Source organism: Notamacropus eugenii, chromosome 5 (assembly GCF_028372415.1).
Source record: "Notamacropus eugenii isolate mMacEug1 chromosome 5, mMacEug1.pri_v2, whole genome shotgun sequence".
NCBI classification, from domain to species: Eukaryota; Metazoa; Chordata; class Mammalia; order Diprotodontia; family Macropodidae; genus Notamacropus; species Notamacropus eugenii.
Genome location: NC_092876.1, coordinates 96,372,104 through 96,387,595, shown reverse-complemented (window position 1 = coordinate 96,387,595; position 15,492 = coordinate 96,372,104). Strand labels below are relative to the sequence as shown.

Below are 15,492 nucleotides of genomic sequence, written 5' to 3'. Positions count from 1 at the left end.
CACAGACCACATTCTGCCTCACCCTCAAAATTGTAAATACTGTTGGCATTCTAATATATCAAAATACAGAAATGGATCAAATTTAGCTAAAGAGAAAGTCACACTGACTCTCTACCCCACTTTTAAAGCTGGTAGGAAATTCACCTGTAAAACATGTGGGTTAATGCCCAGTGAAGATGCAATGTGTGTTGAAGCGGATACAGGCTCTTGCTCTTCAGGGACGATTTCTTCTACTATGGAATCCAAAACGGGCTCCTGGGTGATATCTATCATATCGCTGTCCAGCTCCACAACCCTCCCTAGCTGTTCCACTTCTGGGCTTTGGCTCTGTAAACATTAGAAAAATGGAGAAATGATATTAAATGATGCTGCAGAAGTTCAAACTTTCAAGACTTCAAAGCCTGTTTATTCAGTCCACTATAAGAAAGGGTTCAAAAAGGGTCCCCAACCATACTGACAGTACCTTCCCAAGTACTCAATGGAATCTAAATCCAAAAGAACTGGGGTAGCTCTTATAGGAGAACCTAGAGCATAAACTTATGCCACTGCCTATGGCAACAACTCCACTGCTCCTAAATTGCAACAGACTCATTATTAGAGCTCCTTGGGAATCTGGGGACATACCCTTCCTAAATGAGCAATTTTTGCCATACTCTTCTTATGGTCACCTCTACATTCTCACAGTCTGTAAGTCACAGTTAATGCAGTTGAATTAGAAGAGGAAGCAGAAACTTGCCAACCCAGACTGTTACATTTACCACATAATGTGTTAGGTAGAGAGAAGGAAGTTCTTAGTGCAAAATGGTTAGATATCTAAAATCTCATCAGTCAACCAAAAACATGAAGCTCCATGGCCATGCTGAGCACTGTGAGACATGAGTTAGGTCTACCACTTCTTCAAAGAAGAAACAAGAAATACTACTAACCCTGGGAATGGTCCTGTTGTGTTTAAAAACATCAAGACAATAGGAAATTTTTTGCATTTTTATTAAGAAGTTTTAGTGATAAACATGAACAACAGTTTACAGTGCAGAATGATAAAACATTCACAAAATAAAAGATACATTTATCACTGACTTGGCACACATTCCTCAAGTCCATCCCATAAACTGGGACCTGACTTTATATTATGCTAATAAATCAACCAACCCATTAACAGACATTTCCCACAACAATAAACTACTGATTATTTCTCATTTCACTGTAACAAATATTCTGAATTTTATCTTCACAGAGCTTGTGATTGTTCTTTTATCAATAGCCATCATTCATGGCAAGCCCCAAATTGGTGACACCGCATATAAAGAATAGCAAAAGAAATTCTCATGATTTCAATCAAATGTGATCTTGATCTCTTGGTTTCCCTGTAACTTTTAAGACAGGCCTAACTGGGCATATTAAACATTATCACCCTGAAGTTTCTTTAATATTACACTAAAGGGATGTGTGATCTCATATTTTAAGTACAGAAAAAGAAAGAAATGTAACAGCAAACTAATTTATGCAGGTTGGAATAGAAATTCTAGAGAAAGGGAACAGAAAGCAGCCTAATGTACTACCAAATATGCTGGATTTTCTGACCAGATCGAGTCTTGCTACTGCTGTTTACCACCTGCTACCACAGACAAATCTCATAAAGGGGAATAAAGAAAGGGGGTTGGATTAGATAACTGTACACCTTTACAACTGTAACCCTAGAGTCTAAATATTACATCGTAACTTTCCAAGGAGTGGAGGCAATGAAAGAAAAATATGGCGATGTCTAATTATTTGAATGCTTGTTAGAAAACCTTGGAATTTATAGTCCTGTTCCTCACAGCTATAGGATCATAAACTGAATTACAAGATTATTTACTTCAACTTCCTTATTTAACAAATAATGTGTAGGTAAAGAGGCACAATATCCAAAATAAATATAATTTAATACTAGAGTTTCTGACAGGTTATTTTTTCTCAAACTAAACATTTGTCATAAATGTAGATAAAGCCTTAGGCCTCTGAACTGTCTAAACAGCCAGTAATTAACCAAGAATAAAAACTGGGAGAATTTAGTTCTATCTTTAATTGGAGAAGCCATGCAAAGGAAGAACAGTGAAGGACAACTGAAGGACCAGCTCTTATACCAACTCTCCCATTTAAGAATTTCTTTTTTAAGGAACAGAATATTCTCAAAAGAAGTTTCAAATGACACAATTGCTCAGCCAATCACTACTTAAGTCAAATACATACATCTGAACCTGCTTTATTTAAAAAATAAAGAGAAAAAGTTGAATGAATAACCCAAAAGTAAAGGGTGGTTTAAATTAAGTAACAGATTCTAAGAAATCACATTTTTGGCCCAAGAGATGTAGTAACAATGGTGGTGGGGAAAAAAATCATCAATTTTTGACTCAATACACCATAATAGATTAGAAAATGTTTTATTTTCATTTAATTTTAAAGGTGAGCCCATGATTTTCCTGGAGTATTAGTATTATAAAGACTTTCAAATATATATAATTCTAGCATAAAGTTTCATGTACTCTATTGTTAATGGAAAAAGCAGAGTTAGGACATGGGACCAAATCTTAGCTCTGCACTTCACCAGCTTTTGTGATGCTGGGATAAACTCTCTTCTCTTTGTGCTTTAATTTTTTAATCTGCAAAATGAATGGGTTAGACTAGATGAGGGGTTCTTAATCTTTTGTGTGTTGTCTATGGACTGCTTCTTGGAATGTTTTGCTGACAAACCTTCATAAGTGAAAAAAATTACATTTCAGTAATTTGTGTACACCTCTGACGACTTGGTTTCTTCTCATTAAAGTTCACAGATCTTGAGAAATCGAGCCAGGCTCCCAGATTAAGAACCTCAGCACTAAATGCTATCTAATGTCTCTTCCTACTCTAAAATCTGTGAGTTTATGTTTCCTCAATATACATTCAAAGATGGCAAGACAAACACAAATACAGACCTTAAATTACATTAGGAACTTTATAAAACTGCTACTATATCCCAAAGGAAGGAAGGAAGCAATGAGGGGAGGGTAACTATTACAGCTGTGTGACTTTACTTTTAGAAAAGGTTTTCCAAAAGATGAAGGCAGTTGAACAGTTGCTATTTCAAGTCAAAAAAAGGAAAAAAATCCCAGTCATTTCACTCTACCAGCCTTGTATTTTTCAACTTAAACACAAACCCAAAACAAAACAGTTATATATAAAAAAAATGTTAAGTTTCTGAGGAATTCAACTAGCCTACTTTGAAGAAATAAAACTGACTACGTAAGTTCCAATCAAGTGTCTAATGCAAGGTTGAGGTCAAAAACCACATTATTCTGCATCTGAAAGTCATTAGGTCTGAGAAAAAGCCAAAAATCCTAACAAAAACCTTTCTACAGATGCCTTAGTTCCACTGTAGGATTACTAAGGTACTTACTACCGTCAGAGGAATTCTCTCTAACTAGTGGAGGAGGAAAGCTGTCTTCTAACTGCTCAGATTCTCTTGGGTCTTTACAGGTCCAGAGAAAGCTCGTCCAAATCAAATGGAAATATGGATCCTACCGAGGTACTAGAGAGGACGGAGAAAATGCAGGGAAAGGTGTATGGAACACCAATCCATGAGATAAGCTCCACATATGCCCAAGTAACCTAAACTTAAGAATGTAACTGAAGGACTACTTATAAATTTTGTGCTGGAGGGTAACCTATGCTTACAAGCCCCTAGGTCACTAAGGAAGCTGGGGAAGGGGAAGGAAGTAATTCATTCTGATAAAGCAAATTTGGGGTCGTTCCTGATTAGCAACTATAAATAGAATAGTCTGCAGTGACAAGTACTTTCTGTCTTTTGTTTTCATCTCTGCACTACAACTGAACACAAAGTCGCATTCTGCACTACTCATCAGTCAGGTTTGAACATGTCTATAATACCCTGACATAAAAAGCAGCAGTCAGAAAGTGGAGGCACAGAAACTAGGGAAGGTCAGAAACAGATATCTACCTACTTCTTCTTTTCCCTTCTTAGAAGCTCATGTTCCTGCTGTTTCTATAGCTCTAATACACAGCATGCTGGTTAAAGAAAACTCAGGTAACCACTATTTGTTTCAAGATTTCACTCTTAAAAGAGCTGAGTGGAAGAGGATGGGGCCAAGAAGGCAGGGAAAAAAAGCAGGGAAAAAAGGCAGTGACGTGCCTGAGCTCTCCTCTAAACCTCTCCAAACACCAATAAATAATGCCATAAAACAATTCCCAAAGAGGCAGAACCCACAAAAGGATGGGGTGAAATAATCTTCTAGACAAAGAATCCAGGGTCAGTAGGAAAAGTGTTGCACTTTGGTGAGAGCAGAGCATAGTTCAGTACAGGCTGTGCCAGCTCAGGGCCCCAGCAAACTACTTGGGAACCACTGAAAATAGCAGTAGCTGCTTCTGGAGCTCTCAGCCCTCAGATGATGAAAGGGTTGAACAACTGATCACAAGGAGATTACAGGGGTCTCTTTGCTAGCAGTGGGGGGCAGGACTTTGTGGTTTGTCCATACTTGGATCCAGGTCACAGTCCTAGGTGGCAGTGCCAGGGCAAGGAGGAGCACTAGCATACCAGAGCCCTTTTCACAGTTCCAGGGCATAAAAGAGGGTTTGTGGTCACTCACAGACCAGAGAAGAGGCCAGAAAAATAGAAAACACACCTCTCCTTAGATCATAATACTCTGGAAGAACTAAAAACTTACAGGTCCCATAAGTATCTCTGAAAACAACTGCACAAAGCTCCCAAAGTTTGGGGCAGTGTACCCTCTACCCTGGAAGCAGTGTTCCACTTTAGCAAAGGGTTAAAAGTCAAGAAATAGGCTAGAAAATGCACAAACAACAGAAAAAAAATTCTGACCACAAAAAGTTACTATGGTGACAAGAAGGCTCAAAAGAGACATTCAGAAGAAGATAACAAAAGTCAAAGCTCCTACATCCAAAGCCTCCAACAAAAATATGAATTGGTTGTAGGTCATGGAAAAACTAAAACAGGATTTTGAAAATCTAGTAAGAGAGATAGAGGAAAAATTGGGAAGAGAAAGCAGAGATGTAAGATGCAAGAAAATCATGAAAAAAAGTCCTTGGTAAAGGACACACAAAAAAATACTGGAGAAAATAATGCCTTAAAAAACAGACTAGGACAAATGGTAAAAGAGGTACAAAAAGCCAACGAGGAGAAGAATGCCTTGAAAAGCAAAATTGGACAAATAGAAAGTGGCACAAAAATTCAGTGAAGAAAACAACTCTTAAAAAGTAGAACCGGCCAAATGAAAAAGGAGGTACAAAAGCTTAACGAATAAAATAATTCCTTAAAAATTAGAACTGAGCAAATGGAAGTTCATGACTTTATGAGAAATTAAGAAATAGAATCAAAAGAATGAAAAAAATAGAAGAAAATGTGAAACACATCTCGTTGGAAAAAAACTGATCTGGAAAATAAATCCAGGAGAGATACATTTTTAAAATTATTGGATAATCTGAAAGCCACGCTAAAGAACCAAAGGGTAAAAAAGAAATTGAAGAGAGTCTACCAATCACATCCTGAAAGAGATCCCAAAATGAAAACTGCCAGGAATATTATAGCCAAATTCCAGAGCTCCCAAATCAAGAAGAAAATATTAAAAGCAGCCATAAAGAAACAATTCAAGTATCATTCTGCCAGAGGCAAGATAACACAAGATTTAGCAGCTTCTACACTAAAGGATTAGAGGGTTTGGAACATGATGTTCTAGAAAACGAAGGAGTTAAAATTACAACCAAGAATCACCCTAACAAAACTGAGTATAATCCTTCGGGGGGGGGGGAATGGACATTTAATGAAACAGAAGACTTTCAAGCATTCTTTATGAAAAGATCAGAGCTAAATAGAAAATTTGATTTTCAAATACAAGACCCAAGAGAAGCATAAAGACGTAAACAGGAAAGGGAAATCATGATTGACTTAATAAGGTTACACTATTTATGTTTCTACACAGGAACATTGTACTTCAACTCATAAGAACCCTCTCATTATTAGGGCAGTTAGAAGGAGTATATATAGACAGAGGGCACAGGTATGAGTTAAATATGAAGGTATGACATCTAAAAAAATAAAATTAAATGGTGAGATAGGAATGTGTTGGGAGAAAGGGAAAAGGAGAGGTAGAATGGGGTAAATTAGCTGACAAAAGAGGTAAGAAAAAGCTTTTATAGTGAAGGGGCAGATGGGGGAGGTGGGGAGGGGAGAATGAATGAATCTTATTCTCATCAAAATTGGATCAAAAAAGGGAATAACATATCTCCTCAACTGAGTACAGAAATCTCTCTTAGAGGAATGTAAGAGAAGGGAGTGGGCTGACAGAAGGGAGGGCAAATTGGGGGAGGAGGGAATCAGAATCAAAACACTTTTGAGGAGGGACAGGTGAAAAGAGAGATTAGAATAAATAGGGGAGAGGGAATCGGATGGAGAGAAATATAGTAACTGAAAAAAATTTCTGGAGCAAATTTCTCTAATAAAGGCCTCATTTGTCAAATATATAGAGAACAGAGTTAAATTTATAAAAATAAAACCCATTCCCCAGCTGAAAAATTATCAAATGATATGAACAGTTCCAGATGAAGTAATCAAAATTATCTAAAGCCATATGAAAATATGTTCTAAGTCACTACTGACTGGAGAAATGCAAATTAAAACAATTCTGAGGTACTACTTCATACCTTTTAGATTGGCTAACAAGAAAGAAAAGGAAAATGACAAACGGTGGAGGGGATGTGGGAAAAAATGAGACATTAATGCACTATTGGTGGAGTTGTGACCTGATTCAACCATTTCACAGAACAATTTGGAACAATGCCCAAAGGGCTATAAAAACATACATACCCTTTGACCTAGCATTACCACTACTAGGTCTGTTTTCAAAAAGAGATAAAAAAAGAAGAGGACCAATATGTACAAAGATATTTATAGTAGCTCTTTTCTGGTGGCAAAGAACTGGAAATTGAGGGGATGCCTATCAACTGGGGAATGGCTAAACAAACTGCAATTTGTGATTGTAACGGAAATCTACTGTGCTATAAGAAATGATGAGCAGGATGTTCTCAGAAAAACTATGAAAGACTTACATGAACTGATGAAAAGTGAAATGTACTGTGTACAAAGTAACTGCAGTATTGTGAATGACTTGGCTGTTCTCAGCAATACAATGACTTCAGAAAACTAGTCTGAAAGACTTGAGTTGAAAAATGTCATCTATCCCCAGAAAAAGAACTGAAGGTGTCTGAATACAGATTAAAGCATACTTTTTTTTTTTTTACTGTCTTTAGGTTTGTTTTTTGTCTTTTTTGGGGGGGACTCTATATTTTCTTTCAAAGCATGATTAATATGGAAATACATTTTGTACAACTATACATGTTACAACCTATATCAAACTGCTTGCCTTCTTTCATAGCATGATTAATATGGAAATGTTTTGCACAACTACACGTTATAATCTATATCAAATTGCTTGCCTTCTCAAGGAGGTAAGAGAGGAAGGGAGAAGCTTTAAAGTTTTTAAGTTCGAAGTTTTAAAACATAATGTTAAAAACTGTTTTTACATGTAATTGGGGAAATATAAAATATTAAATAAAAAAGAGCTGGGTGACAAGAAGATCTGTTGGCACAGTCAAAGTTATCTTCTAGTTTCTGCTATTTGTACATAGAGAAAATGCTTCTTTTCTATAGGGTTGGACTACTCTTTATTAACATTAGTGACTTTACACGCACACACTCTCTCTCTCTCTCTCTCTATCTCCCCCCTCCCCCACCCCTTAGGAAATGTATTCCAGAAGACAAAATCAACTTTGGACAATAGGAAAGGGAAACAGGTGCTTATGACAAAATGGACATGCACACAAACACTCAAACTTAAGCAGCCAAAATGGTTCTGGGACATATTTCACTCTCCAAACCCTTATTACTCCACTTTATATCACACTGTAATTATGTGGGGAAGGATACTGTAAAGACAGCACATCAAGTTGAATTACAACATGCCTCTTTCACCTATATCAACACACATAAAGCTATGTAGAAAATGCAGAAAATATTTCCTAAAGAAATATCTTTAAAAACCATAAAAGCTGCACATAATAACAGCAAACAAAGTATTTGGCATGTAAAGCGTCCAAAGAACCAGTTTTCACCAGCTGAGCAGTAGGGACACTTAAAAGGAGGAAGCTTGCATTAAGACTTCCCACTCTCATTCCCTCCCCGCAAAGAATAACATTTGTTTATTTTGTTCAAACATCACCCAGACAAAAGCTAAACTCTTGTTATGCCAAGATATTAAACCAGGAATTTAAAGTATAAAAATTTTAACTTGTTGTTCTTCAGAAAGAGAATCTATACTCTACCCTGGTCTAAAATGGCCAAAGACCACTGTGATACAAAACAAATGCAACAACTCTCAGGTAATTCAAACAACACAGAATGCCCCCCTCTCTAACTCCTGACCCCTCCCAGCTTCCTCCAAAACAGATTAATTTCTCTGCTCCAAAGCAAACTGCCAAAAATTACATTTTGTATTTTTTTCCATAAAAATAGAATGCACCTTCTTAAAATACAAATATACATGTTTGCTTGAGGAACAGGCAAACAACTTGAAAAAACTGTATTTAAAGACCTTTGTCCAAGGCAAATTACATTTTTCAAATAGCAGAGGAGTAAAGAGCAAGGAGTATGTTGCACATATTCAGAAATGTCCACCAAGATAGAATTTGTTCTGCATGAACCTAGGCAGATAATATCTATGTCTTATGAATAAGGACAAACACAGAATTCAGTAATACTCTACTTGGGGGGAAAACTGACTCTCTGAAGGGACACAGAGGAAAATCTCAGTTTACCAAAAGATCCTCCAAATCCCTCAAGGGGATAGGTACCCATCCTACCACCCTCCCTATCCCCCGTCCATTGGTCTCAACTTGATTCCCAACACTTCTGGACTCTTCGGTCTCCAAGTGGTCACACAACGGGTTTGCATTAGCCGACTGGCTTTTGCTCAACTTCCATTTCACCGGTTCTGTTCAAATTCACTGTCCAGTTTCTACCTGGGATGGAAGAGCAGGTTTGCCATTGAGAGCCATTTGTAGTGGTACTGGCTGGCCTACAGGAGGCAAAGGAGCCGTTTTCAACTTCTTTGCTTCTGCTTTAGATTGATGTTCCTCCTCATCCTCATCCGAATCCTGTAGACCATACTTTGAGAAGTGGGAGACCTAGAAAAGAGAAGAACTCAACATAACTAAGGGTTATAAAACCATATACAGAAAACCCAAACTTCTCATAGCATACCAGCCCCACAGGATTGTCTTACTGAACCAACATCTGCTTCCCTATAATTTCTGCTGATTAGCTCTAGTTATAAATCTAGTGTTTTAAAAGGCACTTTTCTCAAAACACCAAAGTTCTAGTGGCTCTTAAGTTATCTCTAAGACAAGATACAAATTCTATTCTTCAGTATTTAAAACCCTTCAAAATCTAGCTTCAAACTATTTTTCCCAAATGATTTCACATTAGTTCTTTAAATTCTTGTTATGGTCTAGCCCAGCAGCCTTCATTATTTGGCACAGGCCCTCGTTGCCTAAAATGCTGTCCCTTACTACCTGTGCCTCTTGGAATTCTTAGCTCTACTCAAGGTCAATTTCAAGTGCCATACCCTATGCATTAGGGCTTTCCTGAATCACCCTACTTTGCTAGCCCTCCAGTTACTTAGAATTTACTTTGAATATATACATTTTAATTTGCATACAGTCTGTCTCCCCTAAATAAAATATGAAATTCATGAAGATAGAGACCACTGTCATTTGTGTCTCTGTAATCCCAGTGCCTTGCTCGCACCAAGCTAGGTAAATATAAATAAATTCATTTTTATCACTCTTCTTATACTTTTGCTTCATCCTCCTGTTCTATTCCTTTTAGGTTCTGTCCTTGGGTTCCAGTTAAAGCAAGTTTATTCCTTCTCCTACACAATGATCCCTTAAGGAGCAGAAGGCATCAATTATGTTTCCCCCTAAAGACTGGTCTCAAGCCTTCTCTTAACTAAACATTTCCAGCTTCTTCAACTAATTCTTTCCTGACAGTTTTCAGTCTCCTTTGTATCCTTCAATATGATCAAATCTCTCTCAGATCTTCAGGTATACAGCTGTGGTTTAAAAGTACTCTCATAAAACCATTTTTGATGAGACCATCATCATTTTTTACAAATCCTCTTGGTCAGATGAGCCAAGACAACAAGTCTTCACATTCAGTGGAACTCCTATACTTTTATAAAACATAGCTGGGATGGTTTTGCCTTGTGGAAAGAGAACTGAATGAAAAAAAAAAGATCCTTAAGTTGACAGAGCAGCCTTATACACTATCCAATGGTTCCCCACATCCACAAAGAATTGTGGAGGGGAAAGAGGCTTAAGTTTCAATGCAGTTTTTAATTAACTTCCAAGAATACTAAAAAGAAACAAAGGAAACAAGCTTCCAAAAAAAAAGTCTCCTTCCTTAGAGACTTTTTTGAAAATATAGAAGTGACAACTGAAAATTGAATCAGATGGTTCCAAAGCCCCTTCAAGCTCTGAAAATCTATGATCAAGATCCAGTTAATTAAAAGCCAGAAAATAACTAGATAACAGTACCTTAAAAACCCAAGAACCAGTCTCTGGCCGGTACTCCTTAAACTGGGCACCTTGTTTTCGTGAAACTGCTTCTAACCTGCCCTCATAGTTGATATCAGCTAGTCGTTCAGGACTCTTTATTAAGCAACGAGAGGTTTTGTCAGTTGGCCAAACTCCATCCAAGGTAACTTCAGCTCGCCTGTTAGACACAAAGTCAAGTTTAAGCGCTTCATATTTTGGCTCTTGAAGCTAAACAATACCTACACACAAACCAAAAATAAGTTAGTCACACGCTGCTTTCAAAATTTCCTCTTTTCCAGACGCGTCTCCTGAGTATACCAAAAGTTCTTTAAGGCAGGTACCATATATTCTACCCATCACATAGTATCTAATACAATGTTGTGTTTGTGGTGGTGATTAATAAATGCTTCATAAGAAATGACTTAATACCTAAACTATGAGTTCCAGGACTAGATGGGAAGGATTAAAAAGTCAAGTAAACTCCAGTATTGTTACAAGCATTATTAATCTGAAATAAAGATGGACTGTCATAAAACTGGGGTGGGGAGAATGACTTCTTACAAGAAGTAGGGAAATCAGTAGGAAACTATAAGATGTAATTAAAGACATTAAATGATCAAAGATATTAAAAGGATTATTTTCACATGACTTTTCCACCTGACTAATGGCCAATTATGGGCAGAAGTTAGAAAAATATAATGGGATTAGTGTGTAATAAAAAATTAAAGGGATGTTTCCAGTATAGAATTACTAAGAAATACATTTTTGAGAAGTGTTTTAGAGAAATTGCAGTATGATTTAGCAACATTTTAGAAATGACATCAAAACAGCAAAGAGGAATCAAAGAATCACTAGCTTTCACATCATGTTAGTATTTTTAAAAACAAATGTCATGAGGTGGGAGGAGAAGAAATGCTCAGAACCATAAAGTACACAGAAGACAGCAAGCATGCGTTGTACTGGTGACACATTTCCAGATACGAGTAATATGTGAATTTGGCCTTGAGATGTCCCAGAGACATTTCAAACCCAACCTAGTTAAAACAGAATTCATTATCTTTTATCATTACCATTACTACTTTTCTCCATAACTTTCTTACTTCTGCGTAAAGAATGAGAATCTTTCAGTCTGCCAGGTTTGCAGCCCTGACATTACCTGCCTCCTTCATTCTTCTTCATCTCACACAGCCATAATCCTGCATCACCTTCTCACTATCCTCACAGCCACTAACCTCGTTCCTATGCCCATATCATCTCTTATGGCTCAAATTGGTTTTCCTGACTGAGTCTCTGCCTTCTCCAATACAGTCACCAAATGTTTTTCTCAAGTCCAGATTTAACCAGAATATTCCCTTCAACAAATGCTAGGTTTTCCTATTGCCTCTAGGATAAAATATAAAATTCTCTGATTTTTAAGGTACTTTACAACCTTTCCAGCTCCATTATACATTATTTCTGACTCCATACTTTATAGTCTACTCAATCTGGCTTTCTCTCGGTTTCTCCCTCACAGCACATTCCATCTCTGGCATGCTTTTATGCTAGCCAACTCTTATCAGAAATGCTTTCCCTTCTCACCTGACTTACAGAATCCCATTCTTCTAAGATGAAACTGAAGTGCTGCCTTTCCCACAAAGCCTTTCCTGACCTCTCAACTGCTATTATCCCTAACTCTCTAACATTTAATCACCTTGCGCTTATTTTGTACTTATTCTATATGTACACATATGGTGAGCTCCGTGAAAAAGAGATTATTTCACTTTTTGTCTTTCAATTTTCAACACCTAACATAGGGCTTGATATACAGTAGTAGATCAGTCAATACTTCTGAGTAAGTAGACTTAGTCAATGCTTGCTGATTCAATAACTATATTTATTTACCTACGAAAGAGGCTTTAATTTTAGGGTGGGGTCAGAGAGAGGATTGGGTGAACAATGATGACGCAAAAGAGCCAAAATGAAAGATTTTTAAAACACTCAAGAGCAGGACATTCAGAAGCAGACAGATATGAACAGGCAGTCCTGGGTACTATCATGTTAAATTTAATATATACTTCAATAAAGATGTAGTTTCATGTACAATCTTTTTTTCTAGCCTTGGGATATAGTACGTTCATGATGTTTGTTAAATTAATAATAAAAAAAGGAAATTTAAAAATGAAAACGCACATGCACACTTGCAAATATTTGAAAGGAGATGGGGCGGTAAGTTACATTTCACTAAAAGTGGACACTGCTTTCTTTATTCCACTCTCAATTCTGCCCATGTCATATCATGTCCTGACTTCCATCCTCTTTTTCAAGGCTCAACTCAGAAGATCTCCCAAGAAAATCTCTCTAATCTTTATTCCTCATCCCATATGAAGAAACTGACCTCTCCAAACACTACTCCTCGACCTCAACACTTCACTTTTCATTCTCCCTTACATAGTTATTTGCATACATGGCTTTCCCCCTCACTAGAATACAAGTGCCTGGAGGCATCTATTTTGCATGTATCTTTACCTCTAACACTGGGCACAGGAAATATGAAAAGCAAACAGTGCATGCTTCATAAATATTTGTTGAATTGAAATATCACACCACATAAAGAAAATCCTCCTATCACCCTGTCATAAAGATGAAAAGAATGTTTTCATTACCTATTTAGCCCTTCTCCCACAGGAGGCTTCAACTCATCATCCAGGTAGACAATGACTTCTTTTCTACGAATATGTACAATTTCATCCAAGTTGAGGTTGGTTAAATTTACCACTCCTTCAAAATAGATTGAGCCATAACCTAGAATAGAAGTCAAAGCCAACAATTAAAACCGATCCTCTCCACTACAACCATGCAAGTTTCAACTCACATAATCAACCATCAGTTTTGATGATTCACCAAGGATTTACATTTTCAACAATACCAACTGGTTGCTCTCATTTATTTTTTGCATATAGTGTTTTTTAAATTATGGCTGTTAGTTGGATGAAAGTAAATTGTAAATTGCTAAAAGAATTTTCAACAAATAAAAAGTCTTTTCATTAAGTTGCAATACAACTTTTATTAGATAATAGAGCTATATTATATACTTGCACCAAATGCAAAAACAATATTAAGCAATTAAAATGAAACCAAGGAAATAATATTCAAATAATATCATACATTTTAACTTATGTTTTAAATTTTAGACAAGGAAGTAGGAAATAATAGGGAAAAAACCAACAGGTACACTGAAATTAGTCTTTTATGACCTCCAACTGTAACGCTTTCTTAACATCATTAGGTATTAGGTACCATCTCCTCCTTTGCTATGATGTGATAATTACAGACATTAATGAGTTCAGTTTCAGAGATCAGCCATTAAGTTAAGTTATTTGGGTCCTTCAGTCTCTGAAAGTTGGTAATTCCTTTCAACCTGTCTAGCAAAAATGGTTTTTACTGACTACTAAGTATGAAGGAATCATTTCCAATTCATCAACAGAAAGATCCAGAAGTTGAATCACACCATTCATTGTTATAGTAGTATACAACATGGCCATTTTTCTAGTATTATGTTATGCAACCTTGTTTTTCAGGTCTTTCCATCTTTTATTAAAAGAATACGTTGCCAATATTTTTTTGTGTAGATGACTTAGGTGCAAGTGCTTCTTCAAAGCTAGGCAAAGCCTCATTCACTCCAAGATAAATTCCACTCTCTCTTTTCCACCTGCAGCTCTTGCAAAACTGATGCTGTCTCTTTAGGCTCCACCACTTTGTTCTTTGTTGCTCAATTTTTAGTTAATTGAGCATGTTCTATCTCCACATAAATATTTCCTTCTGTAACCATTGGAAGAGTATCAATCTGAATCTGACTTGGAAATTCTGTGGTTTCCTCAATATAAAAGCAACACTGTTGAACCATTTCCATAAGTGCCTATTTTAACTGATCTCTCCTTTTTTGACAAAAGGATAACATTTTCCTCAAGAAATTTAGCTCCATAGCAATCTTCACTACTGCAACCAAAATTCAGGATGTAAGATACCACATCAGAAGCAGTACAGGTCAGTTTTTGCAAAGATAGAAATGCTTTAATTAAGTCTTCCTTCCTTGGCTAGATTCTTACACTCGGGAAGGCAGGGCTCCACCATAGTGCTGTAGTCCACTTTCATCTTCATAATGCTCCCACCTACCTACTCTACTCCACTCTGCTAGTTCAAGGTTGTCTGAGAGCCTCCCCTTACACCAAAGATGCTGCCACCACCATTCACCCGAAATAGTTTCAGCTGCCTCTTCTTAGCCAGTTACAATACAGTGTTTGAGTATTCTTATTCTTCACAGACTATGAGAACTTAAAGCTAGAAGACAATCTTAGAAATAACCCAGTCAAATCTCCAAAAGTCAGGCCTAGAGAAGTTAAGTGATTTGCCTAAATTCATACAGATTGCCAAGTCATATTCAAAGCCAGGCCCTCTAACTCCAAATCCAGTGCTCTTTCCACTATTCTACAGTCCTGTTTTAATTAAAAATAAAAATTAATTGAAAAACAACAACAACAAAACATGACAATTTGGGAGCCCTGGTGGTAGTATCTAAAATATTAATTTCTCAGCAGCAGTTTTTCAAATTTTCTTTTTCAAACCTTTCAAGATAAAGTTTTTAACAGGATCTTCCCAACCATTGCAAATTTTTAGATTCCCTCCCTCATTTCATGTTTCCTAATTTTTCCAATTTTTTCATACATGTGGAGAAGAAAAATAAGCCTCACCCACAGAATTATTACTATTTGATACTAGTCCCAAAGAGAACACAGACTCACAAAATGTCCCCATAGGCAAGATCTTTCCCATTCATAGTCAGAAAATTCCAGTTATATCCAGAGTTCTACAGTAAGA

The 15,492-nt window shown here is 36.7% G+C and overlaps 1 protein-coding gene and 1 pseudogene across 5 annotated transcripts in view; both read right to left on the bottom strand.

Annotated features, from left to right (window-relative positions):
• NUP98 (nucleoporin 98 and 96 precursor) overlaps nucleotides 1-15,492 on the bottom strand; it is a 95,966-nt gene that overhangs the window by 26,722 nt on the left and 53,752 nt on the right. For all 5 annotated transcript variants that reach the window (XM_072610260.1, XM_072610263.1, XM_072610261.1 and 2 more), the window contains 4 exons: nucleotides 13,281-13,419; nucleotides 10,639-10,816; nucleotides 9,064-9,228; nucleotides 145-327 (listed from right to left, as the gene is read on the bottom strand). In XM_072610260.1, the coding sequence (XP_072466361.1) occupies nucleotides 145-327; nucleotides 9,064-9,228; nucleotides 10,639-10,816; nucleotides 13,281-13,419 (665 nt within the window). The remainder of the gene's footprint in view (nucleotides 1-144; nucleotides 328-9,063; nucleotides 9,229-10,638; nucleotides 10,817-13,280; nucleotides 13,420-15,492) is intronic.
• LOC140504888 (26S proteasome non-ATPase regulatory subunit 12 pseudogene) lies at nucleotides 14,101-14,863 on the bottom strand (annotated as a pseudogene).